The 26800-nt window shown below is 42.6% G+C and overlaps 1 protein-coding gene across 1 annotated transcript; it reads right to left on the reverse strand.

The window, feature by feature from the left end:
• Window positions 1-344: 344 nt before the first annotated feature.
• On the reverse strand, window positions 345-26688 carry LOC141020356 (uncharacterized). The gene is made up of 41 exons (XM_073495404.1): window positions 26674-26688; window positions 15178-15719; window positions 13919-13999; window positions 13775-13834; window positions 12803-12884; window positions 11206-11348; window positions 10949-10966; window positions 10614-10820; window positions 10503-10529; window positions 10350-10412; window positions 10143-10250; window positions 10042-10080; window positions 9818-9958; window positions 9606-9659; window positions 9054-9098; window positions 8333-8470; window positions 8153-8218; window positions 8040-8066; window positions 7776-7874; window positions 7597-7632; window positions 6764-6850; window positions 6556-6588; window positions 6409-6444; window positions 6252-6311; window positions 5713-5790; window positions 5592-5627; window positions 5441-5494; window positions 5254-5325; window positions 5094-5159; window positions 4953-4983; window positions 4341-4394; window positions 4195-4229; window positions 3944-4075; window positions 3708-3855; window positions 3560-3624; window positions 3289-3417; window positions 3168-3200; window positions 2638-3087; window positions 2347-2544; window positions 2099-2208; window positions 345-2008 (listed from the first exon to the last, which is right to left on the reverse strand). Exons 1-41 carry the CDS (start codon window positions 26678-26680, stop codon window positions 1795-1797), a joined length of 4104 nt encoding a protein of 1367 aa, XP_073351505.1. The 5' UTR covers window positions 26681-26688; the 3' UTR covers window positions 345-1794.
• Between the last annotated feature and the right edge of the window lie 112 nt (window positions 26689-26800).

Raw genomic sequence — 26800 nt, forward strand, 5'->3', positions numbered from 1 at the left:
TTTTACATTGTTCTGGTACTTTACACTTCCAATAAATTACATTTAATTGAGTCTTATTTTCTTTTTGAAAAGTGACAAAAATCTGCCAAAACTCATATCAAAGCCATAATTATTTTTAAAATGTTTATTTTGCTATTTTATTTAGCCAATAAAGCATTATCCTGGTTTTATAGTGTTAAAAGTGTTTCAGTAACAGATCCTATATCATCATAAATTCTTATTATGTGTTGAGATTTTGTATATTTGTAATTAAATGCATCAAATCAACATCGTTTTCTGATTTTAGTCATCTCAGACTGAATCTACTGGTCTTAAAACAGTCACCACACGATTCACCTGAGACACAATTTCCACACAGGTTTATTCAATGAGATGCAGCATTTCACAATGTTGCTCACACAAGGAGACAAAACAGATTAACCTGTACGAGTTAATACAAATCTTACTGCACGTGTTATGGCACTGTTAGTACACGAAAACATCACTCTATTCTCCAGGACAGTGTGACACCAGTGTTTGTATCCTCTCCACTGTGAGCTGGCTGCAGTGCATTCACTGTTCTTGAATAAAAATTTTAAAAAAACACACAAAAAGCAACAGTGCATGGACAAACATTTATGGCTGAATCCTATCAGATATCTGTACATCAATTTTATTTATTCAGCGGGAAGCTTTGTCCCAGAGCTGGTTTCAATACGCGCTACACGTCCTCGTGTAGGGTTTTTGCACATTTACTGGAAGTATTTAGAAAAAAATGTTTGTGAGAGCGTTCACGTCACACATTATAGCTGAACGGTTTATAAAAAATAAATATCCCTTTGTTATTGCTAAAGAATACGACTCGAAAATATCTTCCCACGCAAGACAGTCGCAGAATTAAAAAAAAAGGCTATAACTCAAGTGCTATGGGTAACAGGTAACATCAGTGTGTAAAGGAAAGAAGTTAAAAACATACATTTCATATACAATAACTTTATGTTGCTTTTGGACGCTGAAATGTGTTGATAACTGCACCATTTTTAAGAAATAAACAGCTTTAAACTGACAATTTCTCCATTTTTTCCGCTCCAGCACTGACAAACACAGAAAATAAAAAGTAAATGTGGCGTTTAAAGAAACAGGAAACCTTGTTTTAATCATTATTAACACTGCATGTAGGTATGTGAGGCGTACATTCGGTATGTTAATGTTTTTAACGACAGTTTTTTGGTTTAAATCTGGCAGGAAGATGAGGAAACGTGAACATCTAACCTTTTTATTTCTAATGGTTCCTCTCTTGTTCCTGTCGGACAGTTCAGACGTTGTTTCCACGTGTGATCACAGTGGCGTCTCCCAGATATATTCATTATTCAACACAAAACATTACATCAGGCTATTGCATCAGGTTTTAGGGGTAAAGATATCTCAAAACTGGGCTTTCCTAGCTAGCACCAACCATGCTAATCTCATATTTACGTCAACATTATAGCGACTGCTAGCTGACAAGTCACAAACATCAAAGAAAGGAAGCGTTTATGTTCACAGACGACGCAGATTTTTGGAAACACGGTCAGCTCTTAAGGCCTCTGTTGCCTTCAAAATGGCTGCTGGAGGGTGTGTTACTGTTTGTCACCTGAGCGTAACTTAGGTTCAACATGTGGAACGATCCTGTATAGCACCATATAGGAGGGGCTAACAAACATACACTAAGAAAAATATTTACAGAGCACCACATACAGTGCACGGTGTGGACAAAAGCATGACTTTGGGATTTGTCTAGTGTATGTGTGTGTGTGTGTGTGTGTGTGTGCGCGTCTATCTCCTGGCGTGGCCGGTGTAGCTGTTCTCGATGCACAGCACCACGTAGGAGCTGGAGCAGCTGCTGGAGGTCTGCTGGAGCAGGCTGCCGCTCTGCAGCGACGACGCCATGCCGGTCACCACCGGGTTGCCCAGACGCCACGTCTCGCAGAAGCTGTCGACGTTCCGCTGCCCGCCGCCGGTCGACCCGTGCCACATCATCTTCTCTGGCCTGGGAGAAAGACGTTATGGTCACTTTTAGCGCTTGTTTTTGTGTTTTATTTGTGTGTTATATATGTACAGGCCAATATTTTTGGCTCACCATGTGTCGTCTCTGAGAACGTCTTTGCCGTTGAAGGAGTAGATCGGCAGGTTGTCCTTTATTCTGCCGTCATTAAAGATGGCGTCCCAGCTGTCAAACAGAACCTCGTCCTGACAAAGACGAGACAACACAATCAGGACGAGGAATAGTTGTGCAATTATCTTCACATGTTAGTCTTCAGAGATGGTATCAATCTTCTAATCTGACTCTGAGCTTATTTCCTAATGGTTGAAAACTCGGTTGGATACCTTCAGGTTCATTATTGGTACATGGTCCCTGTCAGCCCTGCGGACGATGCTTTGGAGATCTTGGAGTTTGGAGGACAGGAAGGCCCTGAACGTTCCCTTCATCCCGATGGCCTGAGCCTGAGTGAAGCACATGTAGTCTGCACCGCGGATGCCTTTCATGCCGCCGGTGTGAGGGCTGTTCAGGGCAATGAGGTGGAGCTGCGGAAACAAGTCGAGGAATAATATTTAATTTCATAATAAAACTTGGGAGTAGAGATGCGAGTATGATGGTTTAGAAGTGGACTCTCGTACCCCTGGACCTGACGTGTGATGGTGGACTGGAGTCTCGGGCACAGGAGGAGGTGGTCTTCGTGCAGTGACGGCGTAGCGAGTGTCTGGGTACGAAGGCCGTTCTTCAACAGAATATCTACTGTCTGGTTGATTTATCCGCTCTGAGTAACTTGGAAATCTGGGATCTGAGGGTGCTGGGTACCGCGGGTCCGGGTGATATCGGGGATCATGGTGGTCGGGGTATCTGGGATCAGGGTTTGATGGGTGTTGAGGGTGTGTTGGGTGAGGTAGGTGAGGGTGTGTTGGGTGATGTTGGTGTGGGTGTGACGGGTGATGTTGGTGTGGGTGTGACTGATGATTAGAGTCGGGGTGGACCCGTTCCTCAGGTGACCTTTGGGTGTCGGTGTTGGAGTGGTGGTCTGGGTAGTAGGGGACGACTGGTGGGGGCTCCACAGCCGCGACCTCATTACCCTGAAAACAATGAGTATGATACATATTAAAACAAGACTCTTTATATGTTCTGAGGAGGAAAATAAAGGACAAATACTCACATCCTCGCTGGGCAAAGCAATGTAGCCCCCGAGCTGAAAAAGTAGAAACAACTGGATCAATATACACGAGAAAAACAGAGAAATCAAACTATTTTGACGCTAAAAAAGGCGATTTGTTTACTTGGACTTGACGGACTCCGTCTCGGACTCGTAGGTAGAGATCTGTTTGGTCTATGATGTACACCAGAGTGCCCTCGGGTTGTCTTCTCGCGGTGGCGGTCATGGTGTCATAAGACCTCAACACGGTCACCTAGAAAGACAAAAACACAATTAATTGTGTAACATAATTAAATGTGTATTTTTAAGCTATGCTAGCAGGGTGCTAAACTAACTTTTTATCCACTGATCACATGGCTGATGTATGTTAACATTTAATAGATAGGTTTTCTCACCCCTGAGGTGTGTCCAGGTAGCCCAGGTGCTCCAGGTGGTCCCGGCGGTCCAGGAATATTGATAGCTGTCATTCAAATGGAGCTCAAATTAGCCTGAACACAGACTTCATCTTGAATATTTGTGTGTGTGTTTGTGAATATAACTCACTCTGTGTGCCCCTGTTAGCTCCAGGGGAGGATGCTCCTGGAGGTCCGGGTGGCCCTGGTGGTCCTGGTTGCCCATCATAGCCTCTTCCTGGCTGACCGGGTGGCCCCTGAGGGCCTGGTGGGCCAACGATGGAGTCGCCCGGTGGGCCCTGATGTGAACAAGGGAAGAAAAGTGTTTCAATTTTTAATTTCTTTGAGGAAACACTGACTTTTAAAGCTTTATGTTTTTGATCTTACAGCAGGTCCACGCTCTCCTGGGGGTCCACTCCCGCTCCATCCATAGCGAGAGTCATAATATCCTCCACCTCCGCCAGGTTCTCCTTTCTCTCCTTTCACGCCCGGACTGCCTGTTTCACCTTTCATCTCATTCTGTGTACATAAATATTATCATCCAAGAGAAACAATACACAAAAACCGTACTGATGCTAATAGTTTAACCACAAACTATGACCAGTAAAATCTGAATTTTCTGCAGAAATGAGTCTTACCTTTAAAGTGTAAATGTCAATGTTTGACCCGAAACCTGGAAAAGAAACAAAATGCCTTGTGTTGAATTTGTCTACACACTGAAAAACATAAAACATTTACTTTTGAGCTTTTTCGACACGTATGTGCACAGACAAAGTTGTGCTACCTGGAATTTCAAGCGTCCCCGGTAGTCCACGATCACCTTTCTCTCCTTTAGTGGCTAGAAAACAAAAAGAGCAGCAACAACAAATTAAGTTAGAAATGTAAAGTTGCAACATATTTGTGCTTTGCCAACATTTTCCTTGCTTTCTTATTCAGAGTTAGATAAGAAGATTGACACCACACACTCTCTTATCGCTGGAGCCAGCAGCTAATTAGCTTAGCTTAGCTTAGCATAACGACTAAAAACAGGGGGAAACAGCTAGCCTGGCTCTGTTGAAAGGGAACAAAATCCACCAATCCACTCGCATCTCTAAACTGACTAATTATCAACGTGACAATTTACTGTTAGCCCAACGTGTTTATTAGCTAACTGTTAGCATTAAAACTTAATTTTCTTATTGTGTGAACAATCCTTTAAAGCTGCTGGTAGGAAGACAGAGCCAGATTAGCTGTTTCCCTCGTTTCCAGTCTTGTTGCTAAGCTAAACTAACTGACTGCTAGCTGTAGCATCATATTCGAACATACAGGCATGAGAGTGGTATCAATCTTCTCATGTAACTCTTGGTAATAAATGTTTTCTTTGTCTCATGGAACTTGAAATATGAAGTGGATTTACCTGGGTAATACCTGGCGTAATCATCATGTCCCTGAAATAAAAATTAAGATTATTATTCGCATCCATAAGTAGCAAATATTAAAAGTTTAAATCAACCATCCAATGAACATGTAATGGTAACTGTTTCATATCTCGACTTACTCTGGAGCCGTCGAAGGAAGAAGTAGGTCCAGGTGGTCCAGGGGGGCCTGGTGGACCTGGAGGACCCTGAGAAACAGCGACAATATTGATTAAATTGTGTTTATGGATCAAATATCTGCACAGATTCGGAAGCAAACGGGACAAAATTTTGGATACTCACAGGGTAACCATATCCAGCGCCACTGCCTAAATCTCCCCTCTCTCCTTTGGCGCCGTTCAGCCCTGGTCGACCCTAAAAAAACACAGTTTGACATAAAATATTAACACGTTTAATATAAATTAAAAACTCTGAGGACACCTAGTGGTAGTACAAACTTGTTTGTGACATTTGTACGAATTCTACTTACCGGTCTACCTGGAAGCCCAATCTCTCCTTTCTGGCCTGCAGGACCGTACGGACCCTGAAAATAACCAAGTTAATGATACTGATTTGATGCCTTTAGCTTATGTAATATCAGAAAACACTCAAAATGTGAAACATAAAAATATGGTACGCACTGGAGGTCCAACTGGGCCAGGGGGTCCGCTCTCACCCTGTAAATTAATACACATTTTAGACGATTAATCACTTATTTTGAGTTATTTACAATTACTATTCATAATTCCTAAAGGTTTTTACCTGCTGTCCTGCCAGGCCACCGATGTACTGAGGTCTCCCATCAGCCCCCAAGATGAGACCGGGCTCTCCTTTCTGTCCCTGAACAAAACAAACAGGGTTAAATGAAAAGTTTACAAACACCACTGGAAAAGAAAGAGAGATCTCCGATTGATAGTACAGAAGAAAAACATATTAAGGGTCATATTTCTTAAATAATAAATTATAATCTTAATAAATACACCATTAAATGTGCCAAATATAATATTAAAAATAAATGTAGGCATTAATGAATTTATACAAATAAATATAAAAATAAACATAAAAAATAAAAATAATTTGAATATTTTTATGTTTTAATTTGCTTCTGTATTTATTTACCTTTATATTAATTCCCCTATTTGTTTACTTTCCCATTTTATTTATTCATTTATTCATTTTATTTGTCTGTAATATTTTGTATCCATCACATGATATTTACAAGACTTAGTAGGACAAAATTATTTTTGCAATGTGCATCTTTTATTGTGTAAATCATTTCATTAAAATGTTACATTTCTTACTTTAGGTGCATATCCTGGAGGCCCTGACTCTCCTTTATCTCCCTTTGGTCCCATTGGCCCCTAAATGAAAGCACACAACACGCTGACTTACTCCCAAGTTCTCATATGGATTACATTTTTCCAAACTAAACTATCTGATAATGTTGGAGAAACATACTGGGAATCCTGCTCGACCCGGAACACCACCTCTTCCCTGAAAAAGAGAGTGAAAACCATGAAGAAAAGGACAAATATTGTGGAAACCTGTTTAAATATTTCTAGTTCGGTGAGGTTTATGGTGAGGTCAGTTAGGTGGACGACTCACCTGTCCCCCTTCGCTCCAATAAACGTCATTATACTACAGCAAGACAAAGTTAGGTCAGTTAGTGTCGAGGTGAACGAGCAGTGACGTTAGTGAACACGAGAAACTCAGGCAGTGATTTAGTGATTTAATGGCAGGCTGTTACGTGAGGGTTAAATTCATTTTACATATTCAATCTCTCCACGTTGAAATGACTGAACGTCTGACTCACGTCGCTTGTTGGCTGGTAGACGATCTGTCCTGGAGGTCCGGGAGGCCCTGGAGGTCCCGGTGGCCCGCCATCTCGCCCCGGTACACCCTGCCATGAATTATAGTCATAAAACCATCAATAAAAAGAGCAAAGACATATTGATATATTCCATATTGATATATCAATTGCCAAAATTTCAGATTTGAAATTTTACTTCTTCCTTCACATGTGAATTGAATATTTTCACATAAGAAATAAAACAAATGTGTAACCTCTGAAAAACACATGTGAAACCTCCGAAAACCACATGTGAACCCTACGAAAAACACATGTGAAACATCCAAAAAACCACATGTGAAACCTATGAAAAACACATGTGAAATTTAAAAAAACACATGTGAAACATCCAAAAAAACACATGTGAAACATCCAAAAAAACACATGTGAAACATCCAAAAAACACATGTGAACCCTCCAAAAAAACACATGTGAAACATCCAAAAAAAACACATGTGAAACCTACGAAAAACACATGTGAAATGTCCAAAAAAACACATGTGAAACATCCAAAAAACACATGAGAAATGTCCAAAAAACACATGTGAAACCTCAAAAAACACGTGAAACATCAAAAAAAACACATGAAACATCCAAAAAACACATGTGAAACATCCAAAAAACACGTGAAACCTACAAAAATTAGCAAAATGTTTATCTGTTGCTGAAGGAACAGACACAGAATATTCGGAGGTCGACTGGATCTCCTGCCACCAAACTATGATTTTCTTTCCAACAACAAAAATTAAAATATTTTGGAATATTGCAAAGGTTTTTATTTTTTGCACACAACTCACCATCTCTCCTTTCTCTCCTCTGTCTCCCTTATCACCCTAAAAAATTAACACAAGCAGTTTTAGTGCCGAGTATAAAACTGGAATATGTTTAATGTGTCAGAACTGGGGTATTATTTACATTTTTGATGGTAAACTAAAACAACTGAGCAGCAGATCCCAGAATTCATCTGCCTTCTTACCGGCTGTCCAGAGAATCCATCCAGACCTGGTATCCCAGGAGGTCCTCTTGGTCCCTCTGATCCTTTGTCTCCATGGGTGCCTGGAAAACCTGGCTTACCCTGGAAATCAAAATAAAGCAGTACTAAAACACTACTTGCGATTTTATTCAACCTACATTGATTTACGTAAAGAATATACCACGATTAATGATAACAACAGCTATATTTGTGTATACACATTTCCAAGAGAGCTACACAAAGCTGTACAAACTCTGTAGTACTTACAGGCAGACCTGCAATACCAGGTGGACCCTGGAAGACAGAATAAAGGAGAACATGAGTCAGAAGATCTGTTGTAAAAGGAAGGTCAGGGTTCTCACGTATAGGTGATTGTGTACCTGTGGTCCAGGTGGGCCACGGAGTCCAGGCACACCATTGTTCCCCTCATATTCACCATCGATACCCTGTTAGGAGAGCGGAGAGGAAGGTTCGGTTCGGTTCAACCATACACGTTGCATTTTGTGGTCACTTCCTGAAGTTGTATGCACTAATCCTCTGAACGTTTAACCACTACTCACAAAAGCAAAACCCCCGCGGTACGGTGGCCCTGGTGGCCCAGGTGGTCCCGGAGGTCCAATTGGTCCCATTGGACCTGGAAGTCCAGCCAGCCCAGTCTGTCCTGGTGTGCCTGACCGTCCTGCGTCACCCTGAGCACCCTGAGGAAAATAATCGGGGTGTTTTATGTCTCTCTGCTGAACTACTGAACAAGGACCGTTAGACACTCCTGTTAGAATAAGTGAGGAAAAGTGAGTGGTGTCAAAAGAGATGATGCAGAAAGAAGAAATTAGAGATACAGTAAGAAAAAGCAGCAGAGTGTTAAATTAAACCATTCAGGGGGAAAGTATTTCTCTGCATACTGTTGTAGGTTTAAGGATACGTAACTTAAAGGGAGTGGTTTGGGTAATCAGAAACTGGAATAATTAAAAAACATGTTAATTGCGGAAAAGGAAACTGATTAAAACTTGAGAAAAGGGAAGGAAATCACCAAAGCAGAGCCCCCCCAGTACCTGCGACCATTACACACCGTAGAGGATGGAGTAAAGTAAGAGAAGAGGCCCGTGAAAATGTTGGAGTCTTGCTCGTCTTGCTAGAGGAAGGCGACAAACACGGAGGAGAGAAGCTAGATGGTGCACCCGCCACAGTTTTGTCATTTTCATTTAAGTTCAAGAGAAAACCTTGATGTTCCTCGAGACAAATCACAGGTGACAGTCAAGGATACAAATGTAGATTAAAACTCACCTTTTCTCCTGATGCTCCTGGAAGACCGAGCTCACCGTTGTCACCCTGAAAGTGAACGCGTAAAAAGAATATAACACGTTATAACACGTTATAGCCATGTTAGCAGCGTCGCTCACTGATATTCAAGTGTCCCAACATCACCAAGTTACCATTGCATTTTAAGCATGTTAGCATGATAACGTTAGCATTTAGGCTGGGTAGGTATCACTTGAAATTCTTCTTATTTAGAAGTTATATCCAAAAAGTGTCCCAACATCAACATGATAGCATTGTATTATGAGCCTGTTAGCATGCTAAAGCTAGGATTGAGGTTGGGTCGGTATGGCTGTAAATTCTTGATATTAAGAGATATTCATACTCATATTTATACCTGCTAAACCTCAATATGTTAGCATTTTCATTGTGAGCATGTCGGCCTGGTGTTAGCATTTGGCTGAAACCACTGCTATACCTAAACGTTAAGTGGTAAATCATCCATGATCATTTCTGATTTGAAGAAGACCCGAACAAAATGAAGCCAAATATTTTATAGGTACATTTTTACATTCTCACCTTCGCTCCTCCGAGTCCTGGTTGACCCGGTGGACCAGGAGGACCAGGAGGGCCCTGAAATACACACAGGATACGCACAGTTTAACAGCTTATCCTGATTCTGCAAACAAGCAGCAAATCTCCACACTGAGAGGCTTGACAAGCATTTCAGCTCCTATAATTAAAACTGCCTCATATTATGTCACGTCACAGTCAAATAAAGAGATACTCACAGGTAGACCAGGGGCTCCATCCAGTCCTGGTGGTCCAGGAGGTCCGTAAGCTACCGGACCGTTAGCGCCCAGTGCCACTGAGGTTCCAGGAGGACCAGGTGGGCCTGGAGGACCTGGGAGGCCCGGGAGACCATGGTAAGACTGGAAAACAAATCACAAAGTCATTATGTTGTGTGAAAACTTCACTTCAGAACCCTTTTAAATGTTCAAAATGATCAACGTACCCGTTCTGGGAATCCTGAGCCCTCCATGTCGATAAACGTCTATCAAAACATCAATCAAAAGAATACAGTGACAAATATGTCCTGAAACAAGAAAAAGCTACTGAAAGAAAAGCGTGTTGACGTACTGGACGGTCTCCGGTGCCTGGTCCAGGAGGTCCTGGTAGACCAGGGGGGCCTCTGGGTCCTGGTTGACCCTCTCCACGCTCACCCTGGAAATATCAAACCTCATCAAGCCAAATAAATCACTGTAAAATGATCAAGAAACAACATGATTGATCTTTCCATCTTGTTCCACTCTGTAATACAACCTTCTCTCCTTTGGCGCCAGCGGTTCCTGGACTTCCTGGGAAACCTCGTGGCCCAGCTGGACCCTGTCAACGGGAGCAAAACAGAAAAATTACACTGGTAATGTGTTAATATCAAGACAATCTCAATATGTTTCATAAAATAAAGGTGCTTACAGCTTTTCCATCCTCTCCTGGATCTCCCTAAGAGATAAAAAACAATCAGTGAGTCACTTTCATCTAGAAAAACTCAGATTTGGTGAAACTACAGGTTTTTTCTGTACTCACAGGCTCTCCATCAGCTCCTGCAGGCCCTGCAACCCCATTTGTCCCTGGTGTTCCCGGTAGTCCGGGGGGTCCAGACACCTGCTGCACAACAGAGCCGTCCCCAAGCCGAACCACCTCCGCCGCAGGTCCGGGAGGACCAGGACGCCCTGGAGGCCCCTGAGCCCCTTGTTCGCCTTTATTGCCGGGGTATCCGAAGCCGGAACTGCCCTGGTGAGGACGAAGGAAATGTTCATTACGTCACAATATGTGATGTTGAAATGAAGATGATGAAGAAGACAAACTGAAAAATAAAATCTCCTCAGAGGGAACAAAGTCAGTGTAACATATTAACGTACCTTTGGACCTTTGTCTCCCTGAACAAAAGAGAAAAAGACAAACATTAAGTTCAAGTATTATGTAGAAGAAGAAACAGATGAAGAAGAAGAAAAGGACGAAGAAGAAGAAGAAGAAGAGGAAGGAGACATATTTCATAACACACTGTAGGTAACGTACCTTTTCTCCCTGAAAACCAAAGAGAAGATAGAAATATTTAGTATTTTGCAGTCAACAACACGATCCTTCATATACACAGACACACAGACTGATGTTCTACCTTCTGTCCTCCACCCTGAGAGGAGAAACCAGAGCCGGAGCCGGAGCTGGAGCCTGACTCTCCCTTCGGTCCCGCAGGGCCCGTGTCCCCTCTGGACCCTTTGTCTCCCTTGTCTCCTTTCTCACCTTTAGAACCATCTGGACCTGAGGAACCGGTCACACGACGTAAATCAGCAGGTCAGGAACAAATTAACTTTACAGCTTCAGTACATCATGCAGAAGAAAGTAATCAGATTACCTGCACATTCATGCTCAGAACAAGCAACAAAACATTTCAGGCACTTAAAGCTTCACATTAATAACTTAATCACAGAAAAACTACAATAATTAACAATATAAATGATTTTTGGGGGATATTTCTTCTTTTTTTTTTACTAAATGAGGTCGCACTGATCCAGTGATGATCACTGAAACCATCACTGCCACCACCAAAAAGCAAACATACCTCTTTATTGAAAACAATAAAGAGTCAAACAGAGATTTAAAGTGCAAACAAGCAACAAATACGAGACCCAGACGAGGCTGTGAGGAAAGAAACTGATTATTCTGACACCACCTGGTGGACAGATCCAGCTCAATGATCTGTTCTGTCTGCAGAGGGCGCTGCTGCATAACTCATAAAACTCCCTTCAGTGACTGGATCCACTCAACTTCCTCTCCACGTTCACCTCAGATTAACAATCAAGTACAGTTGCACTCATACTTTTATATATTCTTATGTTTTTTGTATTGTTTTCGACGCAGAAAGCTCAAACTAACTAGAAAATGCATTTCCTGCTGCTTCCAGAAATGCAAAAATAGTCTTTTTTTTACGTTTTAACACAAGTCTCCATCTACTTCAGTTGTTTCGGATAATGCTGCAGCTCTGTTTTGCTGTGAAGCTCCAGAAATGTTTTGTCCATCAGCACGGGGTGAGGAGACAATGACTGGATTTACATTTTTGGGTGAACTGTTCCTTAAAGTGAAAAACTTGAGCTCCAAAAGCAACTAAACTGTTACGTCTTCTTCTATCTCTGACGCCTCTTAAAGAACAACTCATGTTGAATAATTTGGATCATCCACAGACTGTAAAGCACAAACCAGACTCCAGCCACCCTCCACCATCATGCTCACAGCCCCGCCCAGCAGCTCATCCTATGCTCTGATAGGATGGCTGCATGTTGATTAGGACTTAATCTTAATCTGCACTTCTGCCAGGCGTGACCCGACCCCTTCTGCCTCCAGCGACCCACCTCTTGGGCCTTGCGATCCGGCCCGGCTTTGGTCCACCGACGACGGCTGATACCTGACATCTAAAGTCAACACAACACAAACATCTTTACCGGCGGCATGAGGCCTGTAGGTCTCCGTCCACCAGGGGGAGCTAAAGAGCCTCAACCCACACTAACACACTGACGCCCTGCAGCAAACCTCCCCTCACCTTCAGGTCCAGACAGGCGCCCTAATGCACATATTTCTATATAAAAGCACAGCGATGATACAGGACGTTTCTTTGGCAGCGGCTTCTGTGTGATTAAAAACTTCCATTACACTTTCTTCCTGCCGCTTGTTTACTGTGTTGGCAGCGACACACTGAAGATCTGCAGCCGTACGTGAACTTTTACCTGTTTCTTTGCGTCTGGTTCCATCTGAGGGTTTTAGAGGAGGTTCAGGGACTGGACGGAGGGAGGCAGGCGTGGTCTGGAAACAGAAAAGAAAAGACCCACACTTTAAAGCCCTGTACGAGATGTTTTCACTGATTTACTTCTACATTTGAGTGTGGTTGCTGTTCTCTCTCAACCAGGTGAACTCAAGCTGCACCTCCGACTTAAATACTGTAAAACTCTGAAGAATATTTTGCACAGAAGCTTCTAATAGCTCGATATTCAACAAAGTTATCAGGTGACAGAGTCTCGTAACACAGTCTCTGGATTGCATGTGTCAAGTTCTGCAAAAAGTTGTATGCTGAAATAATTTTAATCCACCTGATTTTCTGTTCTTGAAGAGGACTGATGCTGCTCAGTGGAGCTCAGAGAGATAAAATGATTTAATTGTGCGCCTCTTCTACACTTTCCAAATGTTATCGGACGTAATGGATCAAATTCTCAGTGTTATTTCGCTGTGGTTGTCAAAAAATGTATCCACCGTTGTATAGCCACCTCTCTCAGAATGTAAGCGTACGGGAAAAAGTCATGTTTATTTGTAGCCAGAAGTGAAAATATTCTGACTTTCGGCTGTGGCGGATATGTCTGAAAGCGTTCCCTGCTTTATCGTCTATTTTACTCTAAACGTGACTTTAATTTACAAACTGAGCATCACGCTGTGTTGAAGAAGACTTGAAACTAGAGATTGAGACCATAAACTCATCAGGAAACTGTTTACTGAGGTCAGAAATCAAGTGAGAAGTCGGGTCATTTTCTCATAAGCTTACATACAATCAGACTTCTTCTTGAAACCAGTGGAAAGAACACAAGTTGAAGACCCAGAAACTTTGTCCATATTTCATACAGTCCATGTTGAAGATGTTTATGTACTTTCATATCAAGTAACTTCAACGATTTATCTCGAGAAAATACAAAATACAAACTGACCCTCACGGTGTGTCCTGTTTGTCTCCTGTCGCCTTCACCGCTGCCGAAGTCACCAGACGCCTGTGACACAGAGAAAGACACACATGTTACACAAAAAGCATCCAAACACTTTGACCGAAATACAAAAAACAAACAAACACTCACAGCGTCGGAGTCGTCCTCGTCGTCGCACAAACGCTCAGCGGCCCGAGGGTTTCCCACCACCTTCAGCTCTGCGATCTCGCCCTAAAACAAACACACACACACACATGCTAAATGCATCTTATTTCACCGTGATGACAAAACTCGCTGTGAGCGATTAGTCACAATATTAGCTTCCTCTGAAATCTCCAAAGAGATGAGAAATGTGAGAGAATGACTCACGCAGAGGAGTATTGTGTCAGCTGCTTTCACCACTCGATCCTCGAAAGACGCATTCAAGCTCTTTCCAAGGATTCACTACGAGAATAGTGAGAATATTCTTCCTTCCAGACGAGTTTGTGCCCTTAAAAAAGCTCAATTTTGGATGATTTGTGGCAGAAGAAGCCCAAAAATGCAGCAAAGAGCAGAACGTAATTGAAGTGTTTGGATAAATGTTGAGTTATCGCTTTGAGATGATTTAAATCAGTTTCTTCTCCACTTTAAAAGCCATGTGAGTGTTACATGTGGTCACCTAGGTCAAGCTAAAGGTCAGCGGTCAAAGGTGAGAAGGGTCTGGTGATAGATTTACAAGAACGAGGAGGGTTAACTCTGCCACGAACCTGCGGCGAGGTGCCACAGGGAGAAATTAAAGAGCTCAGACTTCCACACACCTGCTCGTTTAGCACACAGCGTATTATTCTGACTGCTCCAGCTCCCGCGGGAGACATCTGGAGGAGGATTCGTTGCTGTTTTTCGTTCATTTGTGTCAGAAAATGTGATGAGCAAACATCTCTTCAGCGCTTGAGCATTTCCTCTGCTGGCACCCTGGAGTTTATGGCTGGAAGACTGATTTCTCTTCCAAATGCTCAAAATAACAGTGTGAAGATCCTGTTTTTTTTTTAACCTAATCCAGTCTGTAAAAGTGATCATTTTGTTCAGAAATGTACTAAATATGTTCCCATTCTGAACCTCCAAAGTCCATATTTACATCATAAAAGTTTGATAACGGCTCCTCCAACTGCAGCTGAGAATGCGGCCTTCTTTGCTCCAAACTTGGAAGAGACAACGGGCGGCCATTAAACACCGGTTAGATTGGTGAAAAAAAACACTACAGGATGTATAAAACATCACAACTTATGTATTTCTACCATTTTCTAGAAGTTGATATTTTGAAGGTAAAAGTACCATAAACGTGTCGTGTACTGACCCAGATATATGACTCAACTGGTCCACTTAAAGGTTCAACATTATATTTGTATGTTCATCTGATATTCAAGCATTACCTGGAACTTGTCAGTGTCGGCTCCTCCTGCCTGACCCACAAAGATCCCGGCGCTCCGGTCGAGCTCCATTGGATCCGGCGAACGCTCAAACTTCACCACCTGCGGCTCGGAGTCGCAGCCCTGATAGAAAGTCACCTGCTCCTCGAACACAGCCAGCGAGAAGCGACTCCAGTTGTCCACCATGCTCGGCACATCGAAGCTGGCCGCCTCGTACGAAGCCTCGGAGTCGGGCTCGGTGTAGAAGAGCTGAACCTTCTGACGGCCGGACTGCACCGCGCTGAGCTTGACGGCGATGTACATGAGCCTCTGGGGTCCATCGGTGATGGAGAAGAGGACGGAGGCGGCGGGAGAGGATGGCTTGAGGTGGAAGACGAGGGAGAAGTGGCGGAAGAAAGGGTTGGGGACGTGGGCCAGAGCCGGCTGGCCCGACACTGCCGCAGGGTCGAAGACGTAGGCGGTCTCCCCCCTCGGCCCGTAGGACCTGGTGATCGCATCCGGTGGAGGGTCTCCGATTAGCTGGAGCAAAGAGATGCCGCTCTCCGCTGCAGGGGAAGGAAAAGAAAATAATTTAAGACTTTGAAACTGAAAAAAATCGGACAAACGTTGCCTTCAAGTGCAGCTGAAAAACTTTGTGGTCCAGAGCGTAACATTTGGATGGCAAACGATCCAGAATCCTTAAACCATCAATGAGAAAACTTTGTAGATTATAAGTCGTTTCTTTTGATTTCAGTTATTTGTTTTTTTAAGTTTCTTGAACTAAATCGCCAGCCATCAAAAAAACTACTCAATATAGTACATATCTTTAGATAAGTGCCCCAAAAAACATAAAATGTGCGTAAAATGTTGAATTTATCACTCAAAAGTACAAGCTTATAAGGTGCACTTGAAGGCAGCATCAGATCCAAAGACAGAGTCAGTCAGAAGCACAGAAATGATCAGCAAATCACAAGTTCTCAGAAAGAAAAACTCAGAAACTGTTGTGTAACATCTGGATGGCAAACGATCCAGAATCCTTAAACAGTCTCCGAGAAGATATTCTAGATTATAAGTCGTTTCTTTTAGATTTAAGAACGTTTCTCCAGACTTCATGACAAACTACAGGTTAGGATGTGTTAATCTTGTTAAGATGCAATACTTCTCACTGCAGGACGCACAGGAAGTTAAGTAACTCCTTTAAATGAGTCACCGACTCAACTGATTAATGACAAGTGCCTCTGGAACAACAAACCCTAAACCGCGATGACCCTCCAGGTCAAGCAGCAAACCGCAGTCAGGGATCGCTGCACAGTGGGTTTTAATGGGGTAAAAGTGCTTTGTCGGATCAATGAACAGTGTCGGAAACCCCCTGCCTTCACACCTTTCTGACGTCAGGAACAATAAATGCCTTCAAGAAGAATGTGTGCACCATTATTCACCCCTGAGATTCACCACATCTCGTCCTTCTCTATGACGGCAGGATGTGCCTGTTGACAAGCTACAAAAAAAGACGCTGCAGCCTTAATGCTTACACCAAAACAAAAAACATATTTTTTATTATTTGTCAAGACAAGGCTGCTCACTATCAAACTGCTTAATCACTTATGAGATGGTTTAGCTTATGTTCCAGTCTGCAGTTTCCATTTCTTGCTGCAGTGTCTGTGAGACTGGGGATCAAATTATTTTTAAAAAAAAACTGCTGATACTTCAGTTCCCATAGATTCAAATAGCCCAAAGGGAAAAGCCTTGAGACCATCGAAGACATTCTCATAAATCGGCATCACAAGGGAGAAAGGGGTTTTGGCCTGGGGGACACGTCCACTCAGTGATCTCCTGACGACGGCCTGTCATCTCAGATTCATGGCTAAAATGTAATCTGTGCATTAAATGGTCAAAGGTCACGGAGGTCAGTGGTCTTGGGGGTTTTCCCAAAGTTTCTAAATGATGTGAAAGTAACAAATACAGCTTGTTACGTGTTCGGTCGGAGTAAACTGCAACTCTGACAAAGACCAGCTTGAGCTGAACTGGGGGAAAATCATAACTGTACCAGACAGTACTGGACCATTAGCAGCTTAATTGTAAATCAGATTGGACATATCTTCCAGTTTCAAATCAAAAGTGTCAGAAAAAAAAGAAGAAATACAAATTTCCAGAGCCCAAGGTTTTCGAACTGCTGGTTTTGTCTGGCTAACAGTATTAGCCAATAGATTAGTAAAACCCTAAATATATAAAATTACAAATTACAGTAAAAAAAGGACTTTTAGAAGCTGACACCAGCCTAAAAATTATTCAAACGATTAGGCTGATGGTTATCAAAACCAATCAATGTTCAATCAATCGGCTGGCCAAATCATTTTAGCCTAAAAGAGCCCAAAAAGATGAAACTTTGAAACAATTAAAGCCAACATTCATCGATCCATCTCTAAACAATTAATCATTTAATCTGCTGACATTAAAATTGGTTGAATGTTTCCTGTGAAACTGCCTTTAATTGTTCAAGATGTAATGGGAGAAAAACTCCCACAACATCTTTTCTCCATTTTTAGTCAATTACAGTCGGTCCAAAAAACACTCAAGTTAGCCTGAAAAGTTTAAAAAGCGATTCCCACTGTGACGCTCTTTGGGTTTGGCTATTATCATCAAAATTCATGAATGAATGACTTTCTTCGCTTTAAAGTCATATTGTTTCAACATGTGAGCTGTTTCTTGTAAACTCTCACTCAGGAGTGTTTCTGCACACCTTTCCACCTGCTGACAGGAAAGTCTCATTATGTTGACCAACACTCTGCCATGGAAAGTTATTTATGGGTCAATCATCTCTTTACCAAACTGCACATCTGCACTGAGGGAGTAATCCCAAACACATGTTCTCACACACACTAACACTTTACACACACTCTCCCTGCTGAATGCATGAATGTTTGTTATGTTGTCTCGACCTGCACAGCAGCTACAGCGAGATCCTGTGCAGATTTGGAGCTCGAGCGGGGCGCGCCGGGTGGTCAACTTCCCACTGAGGGCACCTGCTATTGGCTGATCTCACTGTGACACAGCTGCTGCAGCTGTTACACAAATCAGGTGGGTCAGATTATGTCCTGTCTTTTGATTAAACTTTTAAAATGATAAATGACAAGATGGAAACTTCCTCTTCTGCACCAACATGTGAGTTTGTTTACTGATTTTTTCCCAAGCCAGGTCCTGTTTCACTTCATAGGTTCACATTCACATCTGGAAGCTGTCCAGTCCGACCACAGCTCTCCCACTAACCAGACCCTGAAGGCTCCCATGAGCAAGAACAATGTCTGCCAACTATTCATTCATAGCAGCTACATCTTGGTTACAAGACCATTATATAACAATTACACACACTTTTCTAATTTCTTTATCGGAGTAGTCTCGGTCTCAGGCTCTGGCTTCATTTAGATTTATCCTGTGAACCAAGATGCAGATGAGATGATTAAAAGCACAGGAACTAGAAACGCATGACTTTGCCAGGCAGCTTTTATGGTTCATTTATAGATGTTTTCACCCGTTTGTGCCTCAAGAAAGAAAATAAACACATTTTTATTTAATAATGTGATTATTTTCTAGATTCAATTATGAATAGATCAACAGATCATTACGCATTAATACTGGGATTCCATAGCAATGCTCATCTTAGCATATTTCAACGGACTAACCAACCAACTATCCAACCAACCAACCAACCAACCAACCATCCAACCAACCAACTATCCAACCAACCAACCAACCAACCAACCAACCAACCAACCAACCAACTATCCAACCAACCAACCATCCAACCAACCAACGACCAACAAACCAACCAACAAACCAACCAACCAACCAAACTAACTAACCACCAAACCAACCAACCAACGACCAACAAACCAACCACCAAACCAACCACCAAACCAACCAACCAAACTAACTAACCACCAAACCAACCAACCAACCACCAAACCAACCAACCAACCAACCAACCAATAAACCAACCAACCAAACAAACACATGAGTGACAGTGGTGAGAAATTAGGTCAAATGAACTTTTGCTGCATTCAATTATTTCTCCTGGAAGAGTCTACGACAACCAGTTCATGAGTTATGAAACGGGACGTAGCAAAATGGTGTCTTTTCATCCTTTTAGTGGTGGTAATAATATCCAGGAATTTACTATAAAAGTGGTAATGAGAGAAGTGTATGACCCCTCTTGTGGGGGGTTGGGAACCAGTGATTCATGTCCAAAACTTGCATTGCATTCTGGTCCCCAAGAAAAACAAACAAACTCATTTGAGCCTGAGACTGAGATTTAAACTGTGATAAATAGGAAAAACGTGTGTTATTGTTATATAATTGTCTTCTAACCACAACGTAAGTGGTATGAAAGAATAGTTGGCAGACATTGTTCATGTTCCTGAGAGTCTTCACAAGGTTGTACTTCATAGTTTGGACCAGGCCAAAATAATAATGCTCCAAGCCGAAACATTCAATTTCAAGTCAGTGATCGGCTGTTTCTCTAACTTGGCTCGTCTCCAGAGGACAAAAGGAAGTTGGCATCACACCCAAATGTGAGAACTTTGTCTCAGAAACTATCGTCATGTTAACCGTGATGTCTAACAGGACCCATTGTACGGAAGAACAACATGATTCACAGCCCTGAAGGCATCGACAAACAAAAAAAAATGACCTCATGTATTCTGTTTCAGAGGATTACTGCAGTGCCATGTCTGTATTTTCCAACATTTAACCACGGAGAAATTCAATGCCTGTTGTACTGTGTGAAGAAAAAAAAAGACAGAAGAGACACGGACAGATGGACGGAGGAAGGAAATGCGTGTCAGATGTCCATGGGAAAGTGGACCATGAGGGACTCTAATAGGATGAAGCTTACAGACACACTCAAGTCCCAGAAGCCTGCACGGACACGACATGCCAGTTAAAACAGGCTGAAATGTCATTGTGTGACTAATGGACTCCTCCAGAGGTTCAGGAGTGGAGAGCGTAAACCTCCCCAGGATAAGAAACAAAGAGAAGAGGCAGGAGAAAAACTTTTGAATCATTTTGAGTCCCTTACTGTTGGCCAAAAACACAAACTCCTCAAGTATGATGACTCAGAACAATGAATCTCTGACTTTTTTGGCAGGAATGTGTCAATCTGATACTCCAAACTAATATCTCCTCATGCTTATGTGATTTATTATCAAATATAACCCGCAAAATCATGTAGCGCTGTTTCCTAATATTACATTTCTATAGTTCTACTTTTTGGAAGGTGTCAGGGTGGATGGAAGGTCAAACCAGGGTTCAAATCCAGATCTGGGGTTTCAGTTAAACATTATCTGAACCATCTGCAGCATTATTTCACACAAGCAAGTCAGCTTCCTGTTGTGAAAGCAGCAGAATAACGTGTGCAAGCGTTTTAAGAGGCAGAATCATCATTTAAATCTTCAAAATCCCAAACGTGACTTGCAGAAGCTTCATGCAAAAAAAAATACAACTCCATCCAGACAGCAAACAAAACAAAGCTGCAACAAAGAAAGTGACTGTATTTCTTGCGCTGGTTGACCCTTCATGTGGTTCGTTATGACGTATTAGCTCCAAACTGGCAGTTCTACATATTTACGAGTAAGGGTTCCTTTTCAAAAGACTTGGAAAAGACTGTAGCAATAAGTTGTACTGCTCATATATCATTGTGTATTATTTATTTAAATCTGACAGCAGAGTTTATAGACTTGAACTGCAACTAAGATATCATATATAATGCAAATTTAATAGAGTAGAGTGCATGTCATCCTACAAAACAATGCCAGAAACACGCAAGCGGCCTCCAAATTGCTCATTAACAGCAGGAAAAACAGAATATGAATGTCCCAGAAGCCTTCAGTTAAAGAAACTAGACTTTAACTCCGCTGTCTGGCTCATTGCAACCAAAAATGTCTGTATTTACACAAATCAAACCTACTCATTCCTCCTCTGTAATTATACAAAAACATGTCCGACTTCTATTCTGCATGAGCAATCTTTGTATTTTCAGTCTGTTGCACGCAAAATGCTGAAGGAACATTACACTATTATCAAAGTATGCCTCAACCAGAGCTTTCTTTACCTCCATCTGAGAGTTTCAGTCCTTATTTGGAGACGTAATCGCTGCAACAACAAGCTAATCTAATTGTTTAATGATACACGATAAAGAATCTGAGATATTTATACAGTTCAGACAGTTTCTTTCTCCTCCTTAAAGCCAGTAAAGAAAAACATGTTTCATCTCCAAGTCCCTACTGTCTGTTTAGTGACTCCCGCTGCCAATTAAACAAGTGAGTTCAACCATTAACACCCCCAGCTGGAGTTCTAGCCTCTTGGGATCGAACCAACTGGGCTTCACACGTCTGAAAAGCCGGGTGGCATCAGTTGACGCTTCAAACGGAGGCGACGCAGCTGTGACATCCACCGCCTCCCTCCGCTCCCCAGTTAGACCTTAATCCATGTTTGAATAAGCCGAGAGCTGAGAGTCAAATTAAAGTTGACTGATGGGGGATCAGTGAGCGAGTTCAGATGACATCAGCTGGATCTCGCTTTTCTTAGAGCATCAAGCAAGATTTGAAATATTCTGGTTTCTTGGCTGCAGTCCAGATTAAATGTTGTTACTGAGTGAAGAAATGTGAGCTGCAACAGGTATCAACAACTGGAGGAATGTGTGCATTATTCATTTTTATTTGCTTTTGGTAAAATGTTTTTTTTAGATTATTTTTTCCAAACAAGGAGCAAAAATACTTGTCCCGTCTTCATACCGCAGCAGTTTATTGTTGGTTTACAAGTTTTAGGCTTTAGCTCACCAACTGTTGGTAAGATAAGATTGGTCCCCAGGAAAATGAAGCCAGGCTGGCAGCTTAGCACCATTTCTATCTGCTTACACATCTCCTATTGCTTTACCAAATCATGATGAAGTAAATGTTGATAGAGTAATGTATGGCTATATTATAATAACACTGTTAGTATTTAGATCCCTATAAACCTTGCTATGACTCTGCCAGCAGCCAAGAAACCTCATGGGAAAATGAAGCCAGGCTGACAGCTTGGCACCATTTCTATCTGCTTTCATGTCTTTCCAGTCATGTCTGTAACATTTAGATGGGTTTTCTATAAACATCGCTATCACACTGCTATATTTTCTGCCAACACTCATGAAAACTCTGGGAAAGTAAAGCCAGGCTGGCAGCTTGGCACCATTTCAATCTGCTTTTATGTCTTTACATTTGTTTATTTTGAGGAGAAGATTGATACCGTTGTCATGTCTGTACATTAAATATGAAGCTAGAGCCAGCAGCTCGTTAGCCTAGCTTAGCATAAAGACTGGAAACAGGGGGAAACAGCTAGCCTGCTTCTGTCTGAAAGTCATGCTGCTGGTTTCCTGACAACCTTACGGTGACAACAAGCAACTAAGGAAACTAAAAGTTAATTATCCTTGCAAGACTCCAGGAAGTCACCGCACCCCGCCAAGAAATAGTTCCACACACACACAACTCCCTGTAAAACCACAAATTGTTGTTTTTCTCCTTTTGTTTTTGTTAAGTTTAAATAAACAAGACATAATGTGTTAATTACTGAGCTGTGAAGGTGCTCGTAGGCGGATTTTGTTCCTGTTTGACGGACGCAGGCAAGCCGTTTCCTCCTGTTTCTAGTCTTTATGCTAAGCTAAGCTAACTGGCTGCTAGTGCCAGCTACATATTTACTGCACATACAAACAATTGACAGGTGAAGTGACTTTTATATGTAAAATTCAAGCAGCTCATACTGTTTTCAACCTTTGCTGCTGTTGCTGAGCCACAACCAGCTCACCACTGACTAAAAAAAAAATATATAATTTCAGGCAAACAGGAAGGAGTCTGATTAATGATGAATGAATTTAAATTGGGCCAAAATGCAGCTTAAAACGATTAAACTGTTTTTGAAGAACACTGTGCACTGACTGTGAACCACGTCACTGAATTAGTGGGTAATTCCCCACTCACATAAAAGTCTCTCTTAGACTTTGTCCCACTCTGTGTCTCTGCTCGTCCTCTAATGGTCGGCCGAACACTTGATTACCACCCATCAAGTGTTGGTGGTTTGGGAGGGTGGGCGACTGGCCGTGCCCTCTGACCTCTGGCAGAGACTTCGAGCCGCCCCGTCTCATCCCAGTCACAAGGCCCTCTTGTTACTCGCCGCGACGCCGTTGCCCTTTCTCCCAAACCGAGCGACACAATCGCCACACTCTTTCTTCGCAGCGGACCATTTTCCCACCCACAGCCGCTATCGTAAATGCCATCCACAGCCCATCCTCCCCACCACAGATGGCCCAATTGTTTCCCCCTTCGCTGTGACTCTGGAAGCCAAAACACCACTCGCATCTAAATCCAAACATAAATTCCACGCCAGCTGATCAGAAAATTGTGAAATATGTGGACAAGTAGATAACCCAGGACAGAAATGCGTGCTCGGCATGCAGGATGTAGGATGTGATGGATGAAATGAGAGATTATTGCTCCACCAGACTACATGCTGCATGTATGAAACCCCTGATATCTCTAATAGAGCATTCAGGCAATTATTACGTTTAAAACCTAAATCAAAAATTATAATATGCATCAAGTTGGACTAACACATCTACCCTGCAACCCACTTCTCCCTCTTCCTTTCCCTTTCGTCGTGGCTGAACGAACGAGGCAGCCCATGCAGGTGTTTGGAAAATTCCCACCCAATAAAAGCAGCCAATCGTAACATAACGTCCTGTCACCTCCTGTTCGGCATGTGCAGCAGCATAATGTACAAACCCGCCTCATTCAACACACTTATCTGTGTTTTACAACGTCCCAGTTTTCAGGCCCAGTATGGTTTATATCTGAGTTTAAGGGTTATCCAAACAAGAACGCTACTTGCAGGACGTGGAACATAACAAAACCCATCTGCCACTTAAACCTGAGACATTTATATTAAATATTCCTGTGGGAAAACATATGATAAAGATGGTTTTGTGTAGCAGAGTTCATACTGTTCTGCACCCCTGAGAGAAGAGTCCATATAGCAACAATCCTCCCCTGATGTAGACTCCATACTGCATAATTTATGAAGCCACTAAAACCCTGGACATGGGCCTCTGGAGCATTTCCTGTCTTAAAGGTTTATACTCGGGGAAAGACCTCATAACTGTGTGTATCATATAGATTTACAATGCTTTTCTTAATATAGAAAGACTTGACTCAGTGTAGAAAGTAATTTTAGTTGTGTTTAATGCAACCAGAATGAACTTGGGTGCATAAAATCTGTTATTTATTGGTGTATTTTTCTCACTTTAGTCTGTTTTTGACGCTAACGCCTGTTTGAATACAGCATATATATAAGAAAAGTCCTGTAACCTTGCTCTTGCTGACCATTGCTGACTTATCACACAAAAACGGCACTTTTGCAGATGCGGTTCTGCAACTGTGCATTCGACAAGACAGTCACATGAAGGTGGCATGCAGCCAGTGACGTGAACTCATGCGTTCGTGCTCAACAACCTCCTCTGGACAGAAAGTGACACCACAACAGTGACAACAACGATGACGACAACGACTGCAGTGACCATACGGCTGGTTTTGCATGTTTTAACCAGTTTATTGCAGATTGTTTGTACTTTACATTATTGGCCAACATTTTCCAACCTTCCAGGCATCAGTTGGTTGAATGCATCTGCTGATGTCAGTATGTTTTGTACGTTCGACTTGCAGAGACTTGAAACATGCCTGAGTTTGAGCCTCGTCACAGTAAATATGTCTACTTTTGCTTTGGTCTGTTAACTCATTGTTACGTGCCAAATCAAACAATCTTGCGCCTGCAGATGCTAAAAAAATGCAACTGTTGTTCGCCGTGATGGATGATTTAAAGGTGCATATGTAAGAATTAGTCACCTTTACGAAATTCAAAACAAATGTGGAGCAGCATAACACCAGAGTAACCACTAACTGCTGATAACTGTAGCTGCCGTTTGATATTCGATATGACGTCAAACTTCACATTCTGTTCAATTTTAGTTCATTTTTTAATGTTTTCAATAAAAATGTCTTCATATCGCCCGTTTTAAAGGGGAACATCAAAGTACTGCTGCAAGATAAGTCGAATGAAGCCTTCTGTGGTTCATCAGGCAGCTGCATGAAGTCTAATAACTTCCCTCTAGGGATGTCGCTTCAGTCAGCGACATGTCATTCAGGTCTGAAGACTACAAGTTTGACATTTTAAAAAAATCTGTGCATGCTCCTCATCTCTTCAGGCTACGGTTAGGATCTGAATCTCTGATTTAACTATCAGTGTTGCATTCTGGGTAATGTAGGCAGCAGGTTTTGACAAGGACAAAGAATGTGTGGAGACAAAAAGACAATCACATGGCTCTGTTGCACTGATGGTGTCCTTCCTGACAACGCTGTAGATGTGCAACGTTAAAGTAGTGGTGCACTTTTAAAAATATGTAAAGACGACTATACCTTTATTTTATGTTTTTTAACAACATTTTATTTCATTTAAGGTAAAGCTGCGTTTCATTTTGTCACCTGTGGCTAAAACTTTTAGGAGAAAGTCAGAGAGTGAAGAGGGAAGTCATCGGCAATGGAGACCCCTAGCGTCAGATGTGCCTGAGGTGGCCTGGCATAAGAAAGAAAACTGCAAACATTTAGCATCACATAATAGTTTGAAAAATGGCCAGCTGTAATGTAAAGTACTTGCGATCGCATTAAAATTGGCTGAAACATGCAAAATCAATCATTAGATGGCAAGCTATCCAAAACGTGCGTGGACACGTGTGTTACCAAAACAAACACCGCACAAACACACACAGACTAACGCTTAAACATCGACAAAACGTGACGTGACATCGGGTTCAAAATGTATCTCCGGTCAGGATACATTCTAACCCGCCGGGGTTACCTTTCCAGTTACTAACGGACACGCACGCAGGACGCCCGGGCTCCTGCTCACTTTCCGGCAGGAGGTGACACTCCACCGGGAGACGCCCGTTTTCCAGAGACGCCCAGCAGCTGTCCTGCAGCACCTGGCAGAAGCTGCGGCAGGGCAGGTGCAGGGGCGCGCCGGCGGGGGGAGGGCACCTGGGCGCCAGCAGGAGGCAGAGGAACCACTCTGCGCTGTGGTGACACCCCTCCCTCGTGAGCCACGCCCACTCCTGTAGGACCGCGCCCACTTCCTCCACAGATGTGTGGTTGAAAAAGTTGGGCAGCGTGAAAGATTTTGGACGTTTGCCGGAGCAAATTGACCAATCAGAGGGCACGGGGAGACAAGATGGATCAGAACCATTGATGCGACTATCAGGGGGAGTTGGCCGGAGATCCAAAATACCGCCAGCAGTCTCATTGATTTTAGAAACATCACCTATAATCTCGGTTACATTGCTAGGCGATACCTTTACACCTGATTCTACATCTGACTCAGACACGTTCCCTACCCCGACCCCAGAACCCTCCTCCACCCTCTCCCCTTTGAACCGGTTTGGATTACCCGTCATGTTAGGGTTAGCGCTCTCCACCTTCTCTGTCAGGCCTCCGTTAGTAGTCCTGGCGGTCGGAGTCGGGGTCGCGTCCCACGCCTCGACAAACTTACGGATTCCTGTGGCCACGTTGAGGAT

The sequence above is a fragment of the Pagrus major genome, chromosome 24 (genome assembly GCF_040436345.1).
Source record: "Pagrus major chromosome 24, Pma_NU_1.0".
NCBI classification, from domain to species: domain Eukaryota; kingdom Metazoa; phylum Chordata; class Actinopteri; order Spariformes; family Sparidae; genus Pagrus; species Pagrus major.